The sequence below is a fragment of the Pistacia vera genome, unplaced genomic scaffold (assembly GCF_008641045.1).
Source record: "Pistacia vera cultivar Batoury unplaced genomic scaffold, PisVer_v2 Contig829, whole genome shotgun sequence".
NCBI lineage: Eukaryota > Viridiplantae > Streptophyta > Magnoliopsida > Sapindales > Anacardiaceae > Pistacia > Pistacia vera.
The window spans coordinates 233,684-253,014 of NW_022196700.1; the positions used below are offsets into that span (position 1 = coordinate 233,684).

General features: G+C 32.5%; 1 protein-coding gene across 3 annotated transcripts in view; it reads left to right on the forward strand.

The window, feature by feature from the left end:
* Positions 1-19,331, forward strand: part of LOC116117994 (potassium channel SKOR-like) — a 53,958-nt gene that overhangs the window by 33,314 nt on the left and 1,313 nt on the right. Inside the window, exons 1-12 of one of the 3 annotated variants that reach the window (XM_031403972.1) lie at positions 7,731-8,151; positions 9,966-10,190; positions 10,281-10,344; positions 11,454-11,793; positions 13,043-13,338; positions 14,545-14,625; positions 15,224-15,322; positions 16,081-16,302; positions 16,440-16,628; positions 17,858-17,933; positions 18,035-18,329; positions 18,878-18,999. In XM_031403972.1, the coding sequence (XP_031259832.1) occupies positions 7,934-8,151; positions 9,966-10,190; positions 10,281-10,344; positions 11,454-11,793; positions 13,043-13,338; positions 14,545-14,625; positions 15,224-15,322; positions 16,081-16,302; positions 16,440-16,628; positions 17,858-17,933; positions 18,035-18,329; positions 18,878-18,999 (2,227 nt within the window). In that variant the 5' untranslated portion in view covers positions 7,731-7,933. Of the gene's footprint in view, positions 1-7,730; positions 8,152-9,549; positions 9,570-9,965; positions 10,191-10,280; positions 10,345-11,453; positions 11,794-13,042; positions 13,339-14,544; positions 14,626-15,223; positions 15,323-16,080; positions 16,303-16,439; positions 16,629-17,857; positions 17,934-18,034; positions 18,330-18,877; positions 19,000-19,331 lie in introns of those variants that run through there. The other 2 variants (XM_031403974.1, XM_031403973.1) reach the window with 2 other exon arrangements.

Sequence of the window (19,331 nt, forward strand, 5' to 3'; positions counted from 1 at the left end):
TTATTGTATGAAGTACTTTAATATATATCCAGCAAATATTATACTCAATTGACGTCTGTTACTATTGATATTTCTTCAACATAACTCACACCGGTTATTTTTGAAGTTACAATAATATTAAAGTAGCACTAAGATATTTCAATAACTACTAAAATAATATAATTAGTTTAATTAATTGAATATTTATTACATAAATAGACACTTTTATAGATATGTAATCATTAATATTGTTTATCATAATGCTTAACAAATAATAATTTTGATTGGTTTTTAAATACTAAATAATTTTCATTTAACTTTGCTCTTAATTAGCCAATTATCTAAACAATGTTTAAGTAGTTAATTAATATATTAAAAAATCATAAATGGCCTAAAGCAATTTGAATAGCCATTGCTTGTGGGAAACAATGACCTGGGCAGATGCTCATGCTACAGGGATTCTCTTAAATTGGAAGATATTAATTACATTTATCTTCCTGTATGCCACGTGTCCTACCACTTGTTCACTCATATTAACATATTTGGGCTTTATTCCCGTTGGGTAGACTTCACAAGTGGCCCAAATCTCCAATCCAACCCATTTTCAATATTATTTTAATTCATTCTAGACCGTTGATCATATATTTTAGGGGAAGTGATTCTAGCCTCTTATCAAACTGATTAGTATCCTCCTGTTTTAAATGTATTATGTTTCGACAAGTTTTTTTTTTTTTGGTACCGTTTGGGCATTGATCAGTATCCTTCTGGTTTAAACGTATTATGTTTCTACTAACTTTTTTTTTTTTTAATACCGTTCGGGCCAGTTTACAAACACCTCAACTAATTATCTCTAGGATTCATTGAATACCCTATAAACCCAATGAATCGGATAAGGCACAATTATGCATTGAGATAAGTGATCGCAAGGTTTGAACCCAAGAAGTCAACGAAGGCAGTACACCTTTTTGACTATCAGACCAACCCCTTGGGTTATGTTTCGACAAGTTTAACCTTAATAACATGATAATTTCTAAATACCCTGGTTCTCTATTTCATATTTTTTGTTTTAATTTTTACATAAATCCTAAATCTAAATTTTCTATATCATTGAAACAAATTTTTTTTTTTATTTGATGAAAATATATGGAAAAAGTAGTCACACAAGTGGATGAATTTTAACTTGAAGAAGAAAAAAGTAAGTTTCAAATTTGAAATTGAGAAAAATGGGGATAAACAAAAGCCCAATTAAGTTTGAAATTGGGTAAAATCAATGTAAATGAAACCTTAATTAAGTTTGAAATTTGGGAAAATGATATAATAAAAAACTTTAATTAAGTTTGAAATTGAAGGAAAATGGTGCAAATAAAAGCCCTAATTAAGTCAGGCTATTTTCGATATTAATTGGGATTTAAATATCATTATGCTAACATGAACAATTGAACATACTAAACATAAGATAATACTACTAACAATACAACTTGATCCTACACGCATACAGATAGAATTAAGTCTATGGAGTTACTATCAATTATGTCATGATTGTAAAATAAAAAGTAAAAAACAGATTTGGGGTCTTAAATTAGGAAGAAAAAGGTAATAACCCTATGATTATTAAGTCTAACATTGGCAGATTTGAGATTAATTTTGGATTTTGGTTGGTGGGAGAGTCAAAGTGACAGGTGCATTTGACAAGGTTATAAAGCAGATTAATTAAGGAAGCTATATATAAGACAAATATTTTAGCTAAAGATAATGGTATAATATAATATAAAAACCAATGACATATTGTTAATAATGTCAATTACAGATTAGTGCGTAGATAACCTAATTCTCCATATATAGTGATAAGAAATGTTTGTGTTATAATATGTTATTTGTCATGGTTTATAGCCACGAGTTTGTGTATGGATTACACATATTCAAAACCTTTGCAATTGATAAATGACTCACTTAAGTGGGTTAGGACATAAGCAAGTTATTGTGTGGTTTGTACTTATATACTCCCTCCGTTTGCTTTTAATTGACGTTTTAAGACTTTTTAAAATTTTCAAAACTAAAGTCGTTCTGCCTTTGTCTTGTCTGCACCTTTCCTCATGCCTTTCATTCATGCCTTTGTCTTGTCTGCAAAATCAGGGAAAAAAATGGTGGGAGAGAGAAATTTTGTTTTTTATTAAAACTTATACCCACAACTAAAACGTCAATTAAAAGCAAACGGAGGGAGTATATTGCTTTAAACAGGGTGATCAATGATCTCTTATCTCAACATTCCAAGTGTGATCCAGTTGTGTGTTTTTGCGCATATAATTAAGTAAGGATTAAGGAATTTTCTAATTCAACAACCGACCTTGCATCATGCATGCAATGTCTAATGTTATGTACCTACTAAATTCCACTATCCTTACATTTCTTATGAAAATAATGCATCCACCCTTAGGCCAACCTCAACTTTTAATTGTATAGACTATAGCGCAACCACATATGGTGCGTATAGTTATTGAATGTCTATAATTAATACACACAACACTTAAAGTTAAACCTACATTTTATTATAAGATTACGCTCAGCGTGGTGGCGGACCTACATACATGAGAAGGGGGCGTAACGAAACCCATTAATTTCATAATCAATTACATTCCCTTATTACATGTTTGAAAATATTGTATTATCTTATATCTCAATTATTTATTTTTATATCATAAACAAATTTATCTTTTGTTTTCTATTTTAATGCGTTAAACTATTATCAGTTTAATAATATAATTTAAATAAAATGTTGTTAAAGATTTTCAAGGGACCTATCCATAATTATAATTTAGTTTTCACTTTTGTTTCTTTACTATTATTATTTTATTATTTTACTCTACACATAGAATCAATTGTCAGAATGTCAAAAATTACCAGGAAAAAAAAATAAGATTCATGTTTTTAGGAAATTTATAATATGATATTTTTTAACACGTAATGTTATTTAAATATTAAAATTTGTATGGTGTCCCCTCTCACATAAATTATTAGGTCGGCTACTGATTACTCTATTTATAAATAGATGACTGCCCCTAGCATAAGAATAACCTAATATTAATATATGAGACAGATTAAATCAATAATACCAACATTTTCTTCAAGGGAGAACGACCTATTCCCACCCAAGGTTCGGGGAAATGACACTTTCCCACCCGTTAAGTTTCAAAATGACACCTTTCCACCCAACGTTAAGTTTCGTTAGGAAAATCCATTCTCTGACATGTATAAACAGTATAAAGACGAAAATATCATTCCTCTTCTTTTTTCTCTTTTCTTCTTTCTCCTTCGCCGTAGATGCTGCCGATTTGCATCTGACCAGATGAAGCTAGAAGACACAAGACCCTTGGAAGCTTAACTTGGCTTTAGGTTCACTAGATTGTGTTACATTATTAACATTACAACAAGAAACTGATTTTAAAAACAAATCATCATCTTCAAAGCTGCAAATGGTATTAAAATATTTAACTTAAAATGAGTATAGAAGCTTGAACATAGAATTGGATTTTCAAGAATATGAAGCAAAACTTTCATGTGGTATAACACGGGTTCAAGCAAAAGTTTCAAGCAAAAGTTCTCTACTTAAAAAACTACACTAAAATTAGAAAGGGAGATAAAAAGGCAAAACTAGCTAGGAACTGCTGATTGTTTCTTCCCCTTCTTGCTCCCACGGTTTGTCTTCCCTCCCCTTATCATTCTAGAGAGTATATTTGCTTGCTTTGTGTTCCCTTCTTGATTAAGGCTAGCAATCGAATCCTCACAGCTCTTCCAATCAGTGGATCCTCCTTTCGCGAGAATTTTAAACAATAAAGAATATGCATTGAAAGTCTTCCCTGCTGCTAAGAGAGCATCCAACATCTTCTCATAGCTTGAAAAGTCTAAAATGCATTTTCTCTCTCCAAACAAAAATCCAACATCTTCTCATAGCTTGAAAAGTCTAAAATGCAGTCTCTCTCCAAACAAAAATCCAAAAACTTCAGAGCAACAATGGTTTTCCCTTTCTCAAACAAAATAGATAGAGACTATCAAAATTGGGTGCACAACCACTGTACATCAGTAGATCAATGCGTCCAAAGGCTTCCTCAACATGACCTCTCATGAGAAGAGCTTAGAAGAACTTGGTGACCAAATCGCATCCGGCCAAATCGACGCGGATCTGGTGCAATTCCGTTTTTACCATCTCTTCTCCCATCCCATCAATTTCCCCAACAATTCAATACACAAAAACGACCCATTATCCCAAATAACAACAAAATATAACACTAGATCCAGGTTTGAATTTGGCTAGATGCAATTCAGCCAGATGCGATTCGGCCGAAATCACACTCAGCCTGGTGCAATTTCGACCAATTAGTGGGGGAGGCGAAATGATGAAAGCAATATCATTTGGCAGAGAGAGTGGTGTGTCTTGAGTGAGAAGGAGAGAGAGTTAATTTGGCGGATGAACTAAGCGTAGGTGAGAGCTTGACCGGTGATGGCGTTGACGAGAAAAGTAGTGGACGGAGTGGCGGTGGGGTGGAGAAGGAAGCGTTTGAATTCAGGGTTTTTTTATTTTATTTTTTAAAGTTTATATATAGGGTACAAAATGACATAATTAGCTTTTGACTATTTTTTAAGTTTACCATGGCTCCGTTTGGTTCACAATTTTGTGTTTTTGGGAAAAGTTTTTGAAAAAAGTTAAAAAAAAAATTGAATTGGGTAGGTATTACGATGTAGGATTTACAAATTGCTAAAATACCCCCTATGTTTGTTTTTTTACAAAACACCCCTTATAATAAAACATTAAAAGTTAACAAAAACACCCCCAATCCACCCTTAAATACGGACAGCCGGCCACCACCGCCGGAGGGTGGCCGAAGTCGCCGTAACAAAAACATTAAAAATATTTAGGGGTATTTAATTGAATTAACAAATTTAGGGGGTTTAAAAAATGTTGAATAAAGTTGAATAATATTGTGAGTTTTTTGGTATTTTACTNATAAGATGATATTTTTTAACACGTAATGTTATTTAAATATTAAAATTTGTATGGTGTCCCCTCTCACATAAATTATTAGGTCGGCTACTGATTACACTATTTATAAATAGATGACTGCCCTATCATAAGAATAATCTAATATTAATATATGGGACAGATTAAATTAATAATATCAACCTTTTCTTCAAAAGAATCATATATAACACAAATTTTTAATGATGCTATTAATAACCAAATATAATAAAAATAGAGAATATGTTATATGTGTGGTGAATTCCAAGGATAACGTCTCAATCATAGTTGAGGAAATTAGGAACAGCAGTGGGGTATAAGTAATCTAGCGTGACAGATGCACCATTAAATACATTATTAAAATAAATAGACTATCCAATTTTTAATGCTCTCCGGATACTGTACTTGTTTCGGAAAAGGCTTTATTTTCTTGCTTTTAATAGGTGATAATCAATTGCTTTTGGATGAAAAAAAAAGGGGGGATATGCAGGGCCAATTTGGTTTATAACCAAAGGCATCATCAATCAATTTACCCTTCACGTGCACATTAATTAATTAATTAATTAATCACCACAACTTTGTTAGATCAATACATTCAATTATTACTATATATGCCATCCGCAATCCCTACTTTCTCGAACTTTCATGAATATCAAAACTAATACCTACCTTCTCAATTTTATATTATGTAAAATAGTAATTGATTGACATCTAATTTTGTGATTCACACTTGATAACTTTTTTAAATTGTAACATGAATATTATGATATCATTGACTATTATATTTTTTTCTACAGTTTTTCAATTACATTAACGATAAATAAAATATTTATAAGTGATGTAAATGCATTGGTTAGTGATCATACGAACAGAGTGATCTATGAATTTATTGCAGTTTATATTTATTCGGTTAACATTTTATATACAATATACATTCATTTACTTTGGGGTGTTTGTCTAAGCTTATAAACTGGTCAAACTTGCTTATAAGCTCTAAAATTAAGCTGACATGTTTGTTTATAATTTTTTTGAAAATTAGTTGGGGGGTAGGTACTTTTTTTTTTTTGGCTTATAAGCATTTTGCTTATAAGCTAGTTTGACCAAGTATATTACCACATTATCCTTGTTTAATTTTAAAATTTCATAGTATGCCATTGTTTAATGTAGTACTTTTTTTAGTAATTTTATAATAAAATGTACTTATAAGCCACGTTTTACCAAACACGTCAATTACTTATCAGTCACTTATAAGTACTTTAACCAAACACGTAATTGCTTCAAATTTCAAATGCTTATAAGTTAATTTTAGCTTATAAGCAATTGTTGCTTATAAGCTAATTTTCATAAGCTCAGACAAACACTCCTTATATCCTTAAGAATCCGATGATTGCAATTTAATTAATAAATTTTCAATTCAGATAAAATTTGAACAATATTACTAATAATAATAAGAACTCTTAGAATTAATTCATAGAAAGAGTGCAGTTAACTTTTAATGAGAAATATACGGGTGTTTGTCTGAGCTTATGAAAATTATAAGCAACAAGTGCTTATAAGCTAATTTTAGCTTATAAGCATTTAAAATTTTAAATAATTATGTGTTTAATTAAAGTATTTATAAGTGACTGATAAGTAGTTGACGTGTTTAGTAAAATGTGGCTTATAAGTATATTTTATTATAAAAAAACTAAAAAGGGTACTACATTAAATAAGGGTATACTATAGAATTTTAAAATTAAACAAGGATAATATGGTAATATAATTGGTCAAACTAGCTTATAAGCAGAGTGCCTATAAGCAAAAAAAAAAAAAAAAAAAAATATGTACTTCTCCCAACTTATTATTATTATTATTATTTGACTTATAAGCTCAAAAAAGTTATAAACAAACATATCAGTTTAATTTTAGAGCTTATGACCAGCTTATAAGCTTAGACAAACACCCTCATAGTATATAAGAAAGTTTCATGATTTTTTTTTTAAACCAATACTGGGTGATCCAACAGTCAACTAGGACTCTTAAGTGTATTACTCAAGAGGTCATGAGTTTGATCCATTTGGATTGTTAATAGAGGTGACCACTGTTGAGATTCACTCAGTTGTCAACTTCAAGGCTCTAAGAAATTAGTTGAGATACGCGCAAACTAACCCAAATACCCCCAGTCATAAAAAAATAAAAATAAAAATTTGATATCTTCTTAATAATAAAAATAAAATCATAAATTTGTTAGAAAAATCGGGATTTATCAAGAAAGTCCTAAATAACTAACAACATGGCACATCTTTCCCACGGACAACACGAGCACAGCATCCCAATTGCCAGAGCATGTGACAATTTTCTCACTTTTCAACTCCACTTGCAACTTCTTCTCATTTTTCTTCTAAAGTATACTTTACATTATCCAATTAATTTTATTTTCCAATTTTAACTTATGATAAGAAAAAAAAAGTATGTAACATAATCATGATTTAACGGTCTATAATTGACACATATACAACAATCAAATAATTATTAGAAAAATTTCGTAGAATATTAAATATAATCATAGGCTAAATTATTTAATCATATGAAAGCATTATAAATCTTAATTAAGTAAGCAAAAGACACGCTATCGGCCGCTGATTTTTCTCAAATTTAAATAATAATTAATCATCCAACCATTAATTCATCATCACTGTAATCTTATCCAATCTAGTTGAAATAAGTAGCAGCCTTCTTCATCTTAACACAAAACAATAAAAATAAAACTCATTCTTCCCCAGAGTGCGCCTACGTGTGTCTCACCCTGTTGCGTTTGTGTTGCTGTATAAATTGCCTACTCACATGGAAACATTAACTTCTAAGCTCAGCTTCACTTCATTGCCAATCGTCTCTCTCAATTGTCCGATCTCTCTTCAACTTCCATTCTATTTCATCGTTTTGTAAATTTGAATTGAAGTGAGTATGGGCGATGTTATAAGAACAGAAATTATTAGAGACGATTCGTCGGATTCTGTAGATTACGAAGTGGACGATTTGAGAGATAAGATCAAATCGTCGCGAGGAAGCCGATTTGAATTGATTGCGAATCAGTTGCAGCGAAGGCGATACTTCAGTCGTCAAAATGTTATCACTGGATTCAGAGATCTCTCCAAAACTCTCGTTATTCATCCCGATAACAGGTTCTTTTCGTTTCTCCACAGTTGTTTCTAATTATTCAAATTATCATAAATTATTCTTTATTTTATTTTTGTAAGAAAGCGAGAGTTTTTTAAGTTTAACGTGAGAGTTGAGGGTTGAGTTTGATAGAGTCGTCATTCCCGCCTATGAAGTACACGTGTTTAGTTTTTATTGGTTTAACGGACCCTGGTTCAACTACTCAACTTAGAGGTAGAGACGTAGAGTCGGACGGCTTATATTTCTCCATGTGGGACTTTCAGTGTCACAGACAGTGACTTACTGTGTGTTTGAGGTCCATAGTTTTCGGCTTCGCTTTTTTAGTTGTAAGTTGTAACCAAATAAAAGTTGTCAACGTTGTTAATAACATTAATCCCCCTGAAGTATGATAAAATAACAACAATCTCCTTAAGGTTTTGACAATAAAAGTAATTCTTCTGTTTTTAAAGTTTTAGGTATCAAAATAAACAATAAAAGGAAAATTTGATAATATTTACTAACTCAAACATGGTAAGAAACAGCTCATATATGGTTCATTAATAATAGGGGTTTTTGTTGTCATTCCAAAAACCTTAGGAGTGTTTTGTTCCTATATCAAACTTCCGGGTCTATGTTAATTCTTCTATTTAAAGCAAAAAAAAAAGTTGAATCTCTTTTAGATGGTAATATTGAAATATTAAAAGTTATCCTTATCTGATTATCGAACATTCCAGTAAAATAATTGGGAAATAATTTTTCTTAATTATTTAGTATTTCTTGTCGTAAAATTAAATAAAACTTTCAATTCAAGTAGTTAACTTATCCAACCACATATATAGTTAAATAGGGTGAGATATATTTCAAATAAACTTTATACAAAATTGTAATGACTTATATTTACATTTTAAATAATTAAACTATATAAAACTAAAATTTTGTCAATTCTACCCTTAACATAGCCTATTATGTTACAAAATATCTATTGTCATTACCCTATAGAATAACCCATTTATTTATTTTTTAAAATTTTAAAACAGTCAGATTTTTTTTTAAATTTTATAAGAAGTGTAACTGAAAACCTACTAAATATTCATTTATGCCTTTAAAAATCTAATGGCCTTTCAGCTTAAAAATTAGATTTATAATATATCATAAGTCTTATTATTGTTTTTTTTTTCGGTACACATTTATTTTTCAATATTATAAGTTTAATATCCAATATTAGAGTAGGTGTGTGATTACAAATTTCACTAATTATTATAGCATAAATAAAATTCAAATACAAAGGAATTTCTCATATATATATATATATACTGTAAATGGGTCTTAGTAGTTTTCTTCTTTCTTCCAGATGGTTTTGGCGATAGGGTTCATGGAGGGAGAATATTGTTATCATAATCTGAAAATTGATAAAAATTCAATTTTCATGATACATCTTTTAGTGGTGGGTAATATACTCCATAAATAATTACTTTCAACGTACTATAATTCAAATCATTAGAAATTTAATTTCATTTATTACATCTTCAAATTTAAAAAAAAAAAAGGAATCCTCGCATGGTTGCAAAAATTCAGTATCATCAATAGTTAATAAATATATTATAAAAAAAATATTATGATAAAAATCTCTTAGTTGAAAATTTTATTTTATTTGTTTTTCATCAAATTAAATGTTAATATATTAAAATTTTCTTATAACGAAAATGTAATTGGAAAGAAGGGGATGTGGGGATGTGAAGAGCTGCATAAAACCCCACGGCCCACCCATTTTCTAATTTGAAAACAATTGTACTCGTGAGTCTGAGGGAGTGTTCGTGCTGATTTTGTGGAAGAAATGCAGGTGGTACCGGGCCTGGACAAAATTCATACTCATATGGGCACTCTACTCGTCCTTCTTTACACCCTTGGAGTTTGCTTTCTTCAGGGGACTTCCAGAGAACCTCTTTATTTTGGACATTGCTGGGCAGTTGGCTTTCCTTCTTGATATTATCTTGCAATTCTTTCTTGCCTACAGAGATAGCCAGACTTACCGCATGGTTTATAAGCGCACACCCATTGCTCTCAAGTACACTAACAATTCAACCCTTACCTTATTCTTCTCTTATATTTTCCCTCTTTCTTTCCCTTTATCACCCTTTCCTTCTTCTTCTTGTAGGTACTTAAAATCCAGTTTTATCATCGATTTACTCAGTTGCTTGCCTTGGGATATTATCTATAAGGTACATTTTTTTTCCCCTTCGTTTCGTTTTGCTTCTTTAGTTTTTGTAGTTGTTAAATGCGTTTCTAGAATGCCTCGAACCCAATGCTTAGTTTTCTTAAGTTCCCAGTTGGTCTAAGGTGCACTATTTAAGCACATTGCAGACATTATATTAGGAAAACAATGATAAATACTAGCTTTATACTATGGCTTTGAGTTTCTTTGCAATATCTGATGAGCAATGCTAGTTTTACAAACACACATACAAAAGGGGCATACAAAGATAATCTCCACCCTTGGTTTTTATGATTTTTTCTCTCTCTTTTTTTCCGTTTTTTCTTTGTTTTTTACTTATGGATGATGTCATTTTGTAACTCTCTTTGTATGGGTCTTTGTAAGGATAGCATTTTTCATAGAGTAGTACAAACAACTCTTACAAAAATTTATGTACAAACTGAAGTGGCAGAAAATAAATAGAAGAGTGGGTACAAAAAGTGAAACTCATCATATTCATTCTTCCATTCATTTTCTGACACATCAGTTTGTACACAAATATTTGTTTGTACATCTAGCATTATTGTTTTTCATATCTTATAACTCGTAAGAAATAACTATAGTAACCTTAGATTGTCATTTTTAGTGAATGGTGAATAATGGAAGGGGAGGTTGCCGACAAATTTCCAAACCTGTGGTAGGCACCTGTTTGAAAGCTTAATGTTAGGGGATCAATGCAATATTTTTTAACTCCTAAGATATAACTAGAATAACCTTAGATTGTTATTTCTAATGAATGATGAATAATGGCAGGGAAGGTTGCTGACAAATTTCTGAACCAGTGATCACTACCTGTTTGAAAGCTTCATATTAGGGGATCAATGAATTAAGCTAACTAATTTTCCTACAATAGCAAAATATTTCAGCATCCTTGTATTTAACTTTGTTTGCCGCACTTCCCCATTAACACCTTTTAGCCACACATTTTGTGGGCTGACTGAAGGCATACTATCAAATTTCTATTAAATAAAAAGCAAATATAGGTATGACAAGATTTCAATATGTAGTGACTATTTGGAGATGCAAATATATTGTTGTCACTCTTTTCTAACAGGCTCAGAAATATTTTTGCCACAGGCTAGTGGAAGAAAAGAAGAAGTCAGGTATCTGTTATGGATTAGGTTATATCGGGTACGCAAAGTCATTGAATTTTTAAATAATATGGAGAAGGATACCCGAATCAATTATCTGTTCACCAGGATTGTGAAACTTATTGCTGTTGAACTCTACTGTACACACACAGCAGCATGCATCTTTTACTATTTGGCTACCACTCTTCCTCCTGAAAAAGAGGGATACACATGGATTGGAAGTTTAAAATTGGGTGATTATAGCTACTCAGATTTCAGAGAGATCGACCTCTGGCTGCGATACACAACATCTTTGTATTTTGCAATTATAACCATGGCCACTGTTGGTAAGTTGCCCTTCTAACTTATACTGTTTGAATACTATTGAAAACATTATGGTTTTACAATTCATGAATACTGGTCGTAAGGTTTTAACGCTCACAGAATTTTGAATTGCATGGTGTCCTCAAACTTTATTTTACAGAGCTCATGGCCAAAACAAAGGACAGTAGGAATGCTTCTATAGGAAGCAAAACCAAATTGTTATAATGAATATAGATGTAGATTATCAGAGATGAAAATATGTTTTCTTTATCTATAATGAAGTTGTTCTCAAGCATGAGGCAGCAGAATAGTAGGCAATCAATCTGTCAGATGTAACACAAGCTTTAATGGTAAAAGTATGTTGCGTTTAATTATGTGAATTGAGTACTCTCAAATCTATGACATTTGCAATTTAAACTAGTGAAAATGATATGATCACGATGTTAGTCACTTTAAGAGTATTATTTGTGAATTGTGATGATTAGCTTGAAACTTGAAGGTCAAGTATGATGACTTTTCAAGATTGGTTGAAGGACAATAAGGAGGTGACTACTTAGACAACTGACATTCAAGTTTAAAAGATTAATGGTTTGGTGAGCCGCAAGTGAAGTACAAAACTAAGTGAGGACCTATATACAGCTATTTGATGGTTGAGATGGGTTTGATGATGGTGGGTTTTTGGAATTTCACATTGCCTTGTTAGAGAAGATTGTTGAATTATAAGTGAAGAACCACATCTCAAAGAGTATAAAGGCTTTTGGGTGATTATCAAAAATAAGACGTGGGTTTTGCCCAAAAAAGGACAATAATACTATGTGGGAGCAGGTACGTATTTTTAGTATATTTATAATGAGAATTAAAATTTATAATGGTGGACTTAGAGTCCACTGTAATAATACTAGATATTTACTCAAAAACTTGAAAACCGTGCGCAATATTAACATCAAAATTAGAGAAAGGTTACAACAACCTAGACAGCCGCAGAAAAGCAAGTACACATAAACTCAACACCCCTGACCAGTCATGAAAAATGAATAGGAATGACTAATGAGGTGTCTTAGAATCTTTGCACCAGCTGCTCGAAGAGAAGCACAAAAATCTGATTTTCTCCCACAGAATCTGACTTCTTCTCCTTTGCTCTCTTCAAAGCATAATAGCATGTTATATTGATTCTTTTATGTCTACTAAAAGCACTTGCCATTGCAATACACACATGCTACATCCACTGGATGTTTTTAGTAATGTCTAATAACTGTGCTTGATCTGTCACAGGTTATGGGGATATACATGCAGTCAATCTGAGGGAAATGATATTTGTAATGATTTATGTGTCTTTTGACATGATTCTTGGAGCTTACTTGATTGGTAACATGACAGCATTAATTGTAAAAGGTTCAAAGACGGAAAAGTTCAGGGATAAAATGGCAGATGTCATTAAATATATGAACAGAAATAGACTTGGGAGGGACATTCGAGACCAGATCAAAGGCCACTTGCGATTACAGTATGAGAGTAGCTACACTGAGGCTGCCGTCCTTCAAGATATCCCTGTCTCCATTCGTTCTAAGGTAAGGGTAGAGGGAGGGGGCTACCTGAACCTAGGAACTTTTTCTTCAACAAGAGAATGCTATATGCTTAATTTTTTTTTTTTCTCCTCTTTTAATTTCTTTAGAGAAGAAAGACGGTCAATAGAGAGAAGGCAGATTCAACCCTAGATAGAACAAAATGGTACTGGAAATATAGTCCTTTGATATGCAGCAAAATATCTGCTCCTCTTAAGCCAAAACTTCCTCATTTGCTTCTCTCTCACCCAATTGAAGTTCATAGAATATGATCGTGCATGTCAGAATGAAGTGGGCACATTACAAAGAGCCCAAAATATCTTAAAAACTCACAGTTCTTCTAAAAAATCCAGCCTCATCCAATGATTGGACTGGCCAACGTCAGTCGCCTTGTGCGGACTCTAAGATTTGGGTAGCAATCTTCTCTGCTTATATTGAAATTCCTGAGCCAGCTGGTTTAGAGAATAATAATTTTAGATCCCCACCTTATCTCTAGCTATGCTACCAAAAGTCAGGATTTGTAGGCAGCAAACATTGGATTACCTCCGATTTAACCCCTAAAGGGAATTCCAATAGGAATGAAGGTTTGTGTTTCTTCTACAAACAAGCTACCATCCAATCTAGGGATATCCACTTAGTCTAAGGCTTCACTAAGACACTTTAGTTGCAGAAGACTAGAAAGGGACAAGATGTTCCCATCATAAATTAGTGGGAGACAATTTATCTTGAAAAACTCTATGCATTACTCTTTAACATGTCCCTCGATAGTCCCTGTAATATCACTAGCAAACAAAAATTTCATCCCTGTTATCTGTACAAAATTCATATGATTTGATTTTTGTCATAGAGGGAATCTTAAAAGGGGGCAACCAAATAATCTGTTCCTTAGCCAACACATTTGCGTGAATACTAGAAAAAGTGTAATGGGTTTTTTCTTGGATTTCTGGGGTTTTGAGCAGTAAAGGGTTCACCTTTTCAACTTCATTAAATTTTTTCTTTTTAAATTTAGATAAGTTTGTGGATCAATCTTTTCTATCATGTAGTTCTTTCTATTTTATTTTATTTATGTATTCAGAATACATATTTATGCTATGGTATAACTTTATTGTTGTTGACTGTCATACATCCTAGTTGCTTAACAAATGTAATTTGTATTGCACCCAACAGTTTAGGGCTTATCATACTGAATTACTTTACCATTTCCTTTTGCAGATATCCCAGACTTTATATTTGCCGTACATTGAAAAGGTTTATCTTTTTAAGGGATGCTCTTCAGAATTTATCAATCAGATTGTAAGTCACTTTCTTAACATTCTGAAATAGATGATAATTAAATTCAATAGAAAGTAAGCCCCTAAAGTTGCATATTTTTTTTGCGTATAAAGTTCATTCCATTCCTGGGTTTTGACTTGCAAAGTTCATTCCACTGGCAGATATCCATCTAGGATCAGGTTGGTTGTACTTCTTTCAACATTCAATCTATTTTGTACAGTGTTAGATGGAGATGACTAGGCATAGATGGATTTGACATGACATGGCGCATTATTACCCTAATGAATTAAACAAGGATTTAAATGATTGGACCTTGAAATATTTTTGTGTTCTTATGTAAAGATTTCACATCTTACCAAATGCATTGAATTTTGTATAGCAAGGACACTGATGCTAATATTCGGCTCCAACATGAATTGTTGGAAGGTTACTTCAACCATTATGGCCTGTGATTTTGGGGTTAGTGGAATGATGTCATACACTCAAGAGGGTTGCTGTATAGTGTTACTCATGTCAATTACGACTTCCTTTTTCTCATAAATATTGCTTGTTTCACTAATATACTAAATTGAAAAGAAGGGATTACAAGTTAATATATCTTATTCTTTTTGTCTTGTAGGTTATTAGACTCCATGAGGAATTTTTTCTCCCTGGAGAAGTGGTATTGGAGCAGGGAAATGTTGTAGATCAACTCTACTTTGTCTGTCATGGTGTGCTGGTAATATATTATATCCATTTTATCACCACTGTTGATAATTTAGTTGATTATATCAAAAGCTTGGCTTTTTTATTTTTTATTTTTCTGATTTTCACCTTGATTAACTTTGCTTCCAATGTATATTTACTTCTTGAAAAATTCCTTTGCGTATCTGTATGTCCTTTGTTTTAGTATTAGTCCATTGACTTTTGTTAAAGTGGTCATGACAAATATTTGGGCACTTTGGAGCGGTTGGACCTCATATGCTCACCTGCCCTTAGAATATTCCAGAAAAAATTATACTTATCACGCAGGAACAAAAAGTTGCACTAATACCATGCTATCTTTCTTGATGTAAAACAGCGATTAGACATATAGATCAGAGCATAATCTTTAAAAAAAAAAAAAAAAAAGCGCCAAAAAGAAGAAAAAAAGAGAGAGGAAGAAGGAAAGAACAATATTCAGGTCCAGATTCCTGGGATCATATATAATTCAGATCTCCAATGTGCACCAATATTATTATTTTATTACTATCTCATTCAAATTACAATGAAGCTAGGGACAAAATGAATTCTTAAATCTCTGTCTATTATGTGGTAAGCACTCCAAAATGTTTTTTTGCAGTATGAATACATAAACAACATCCATTAGCAGGATATCTTTTTTTGTTTAAAACTATATGGTTATTGTGATTGATTCTTTTAGCAGCTTCTTTAATATGTAGATCCCACTATTCTCAACAAGAAATTATTTAACTCTAGGAAAATATATTTCTGCAGGAGGAGGTTGGCGTTGGGGAAGATGGAATGGAAGAAACTGTTTCATATTTAGAACCTAATAGCTCATTTGGAGAGATTTCTATTCTTTGCAACATTCCTCAGCGTTACACTGTTCGGGTTTGTGAACTATGTAGGGTTCTGCGGATCGATAAACAATCTTTTACCAATATCCTTGAGATATATTTCTATGATGGGAGGAAAATATTGACCAACCTTTTAGAGGTAATATAGCTATGTTGAAATGTTTTTTGCTCCTTATAAAGTTACCTTTTTGTGTGGCTGTAAAAAAGTGAACGTGGAAAGATACTTCAATTAGTGTATGTCATTTTCTATACTATGGTTTTCATATAAACTTGCAGGGAAAAGATTCCAATATTCGTGTTAAACAACTGGAGTCAGACATCACATTTCACATTGCCAAGCATGAAGCGGAACTTGCGTTGAGGGTGAATAGTGCAGCTTATCATGGAGATCTGTATCAGCTAAAAGGTTTTATTCGGGCTGGAGCAGATCCCAAGAAGACAGATTATGATGGGAGGTCGCCTTTGGTATGTATTCGCTTTTGTAATTTTCAGATTCGCACTCTTATTTACTTCTGTACTTGAAGTGTGTTTACCAAATATACTGGTCTGTTAGGTGCTGGTTGCATTTTCTAAAACCCTCCCAAATCTAATTGTATTTGATAGGTTTATATGTGTATTTTCTAAACCTGTGGGTGTAGTTGTAATATTCCAAAACTTCAGGGAGGTCACAAGAAATAACTCTTCAATAAACTTTTCACTCGACGTTCATTAATTTATGGTTTATTTCTACTTCGTTTTGTTCTGTATTATTTGTAATTGCTGTTTGGCTTCCATAGTTTGTTTACGTTTTCCTTTTCTTAACTACTTATACTAGGAGAACATAGTTGTCTTCAACCGAAACAGAATAAATGGAAGACGAAGTGTTTACGCTGGACAGCAGTGTTAAGACTTTTATTTCAAAAAACATAATCTGTTTCACCTTGCATATAATTTATATTATCTTCCTTCGATATGTAGCTAAGATGATGCCTCTTGGTTGGAATAGTCACATCCACCACCTAATCTATGTGCCAATTCATCTTTGGGTGTCTTACCTGTCTTTGAGAGGATTTGACATTTATACTCACCCCCAGGCTTAAAAAACAGATTCCAGATTGGCAGCTGCATCAATTTCGGTTTTTCACTCTTTCAATTGTAGCAGATGTGACAGATCAATGAGAAACTTTCTGCAGTTTTGCTTATGCTAAAGAGAATTAAAACATTGATATCTAAATTCAAGGGCATTCCTGATACAAATGATTTAAACTATCATGTAAAGTTCATTTCTTTCTTCAAATGGTTAGGAACATGGTAAAAGTTCACAACAGGCCACTTGTGGAATGTTCTTCAACATTGAAAAGACCAATTCAAGCACAGAGCAGGATAGATTAGCCTCAAAAATATTGTTCAGGCAACGATGCCATTGTTTTAATTGAAGAATAAAGTTTATCTTACATAACACTTGAACAGTTTTCTGATTAGGACAGGGTCTTTTTACTAATCTCATTCACATGCAAAAGAGAGAACAAGGGCAAGGAGGGGAGTTTTAATGACATTTATTGTAATTGCATACATAGTGAGCATCACAGGTTGTTTCTTCATGTTGTAGGATTTACTGTTGAAACATGCTCTGATCATTGATGCCACTTTTGTTGTAAGGTTTTCAATTAAAATTTTCAGTCTATAATGGATCTTTTTTGGTTTTCTCCCAACAGCATCTGGCAGCATCAAGAGGATACGAAGATATTACAATTTTCCTTATTCAAGGAGGAGTAGACATTAACAGAAAAGGTAATTTTGTTTGTAATATTTTCATCCCACGTGAGTCTATGCAGAGTTTACTCTGTCAGTCATTTCATATTAACCTGTGTCAATAATTCAATTTTTTATAGATAAATTTGGGAACACACCGTTACTAGAAGCCTTAAAAAATGGACATGATCGAGTTGCTTCATTACTTGTTAATGAAGGGGCCTCCTTGAGTATAGATGATGCTGGTTGTTTTCTCTGCAAAGCTGTTGTTAGGGGGGATACAGACTTCCTTAAAAGAGTTTTGTCCAATGGCATTGATCCAAATTCCAAAGATTATGACCACAGAACCCCACTTCATGTAGCTGCCTCAGAGGGATTATATCTGATGGCAAAGTTGCTGTTAGAGGCTGGTGCTAGTGTTTTTACGAGGGACAGGTACAGTAGAATTATTCTTCTAGCTTACTTGATATGGATACATTCATTTTCTTTAGGTTACTGCTGAGGTTATGTGCAGTTAGTCCCTATGCCTAGCTGGAAATGCATGAATCCTTTTTATCTAACTCTATATGAACCTCATGGCAGGTTCTGCAGACATTAAAATTTAAAAGAATATTTGAACTTCGATTTCTAACATAGATGGTTAAAGTTTGTGAGAAATCTGAGCTCTTCTGAAACATGAATATATCTGTTCCATGAACACTGGGTTCACAAAGGTTTTCTATTTCGGATCATCTAAATTCAGCAATTCAGTCTACCAGCCCAATGTTTTTCAGATTTTATTTGGATTTGTTTTATATTATTGACATGACATCTTGGTGTTCTAATATATTCTAATGTGAGGGGAGGGAGAGAGGGAGAGAGAAAGAGAAAGATTTGTATCTTATTCACCTTTGACAACTGAGAAAAGAAAAACTTTCATTCACATTTAATAATATCTTGTATTATTCCAATGACTATGTTGTTCGGATATCTGAACTGTGCAGATGGGGGAGCACCCCTCTTGATGAAGGTCGGAGGTGCGGAAACAAGAATTTGATCAAGCTACTGGAAGATGCAAAATCCTCTCAGTTGTCAGAATTTCCTCATCGCTCTGAAGGCATGCTAGGTATTGCATCCAAACCTCTATTAAATGCTTCTATTTTGTGGATTGAACTTTGAATTGCATAAAAGATCTCCCTGGAAATGCTTGCCAAACTATTTTTGCTTTAAAACATAGTTGTCTAGACAAATATGTTACAAATAAAATGATAATGAAAGTTTGCGGGACACCGTATGTTTTAAACTTCACTTCAATGTGCAATGTTGTTTCACTAATTACATCTGGTCACATCAAGTAAAGGAGGGAGTTTCTGCACATGACCTTGCAGGGATTTTGAAGAGCAATGTTCTCTTCCCTCTTTTGACTTGGTCAAGCAAATATATATCTGCTCAATATTG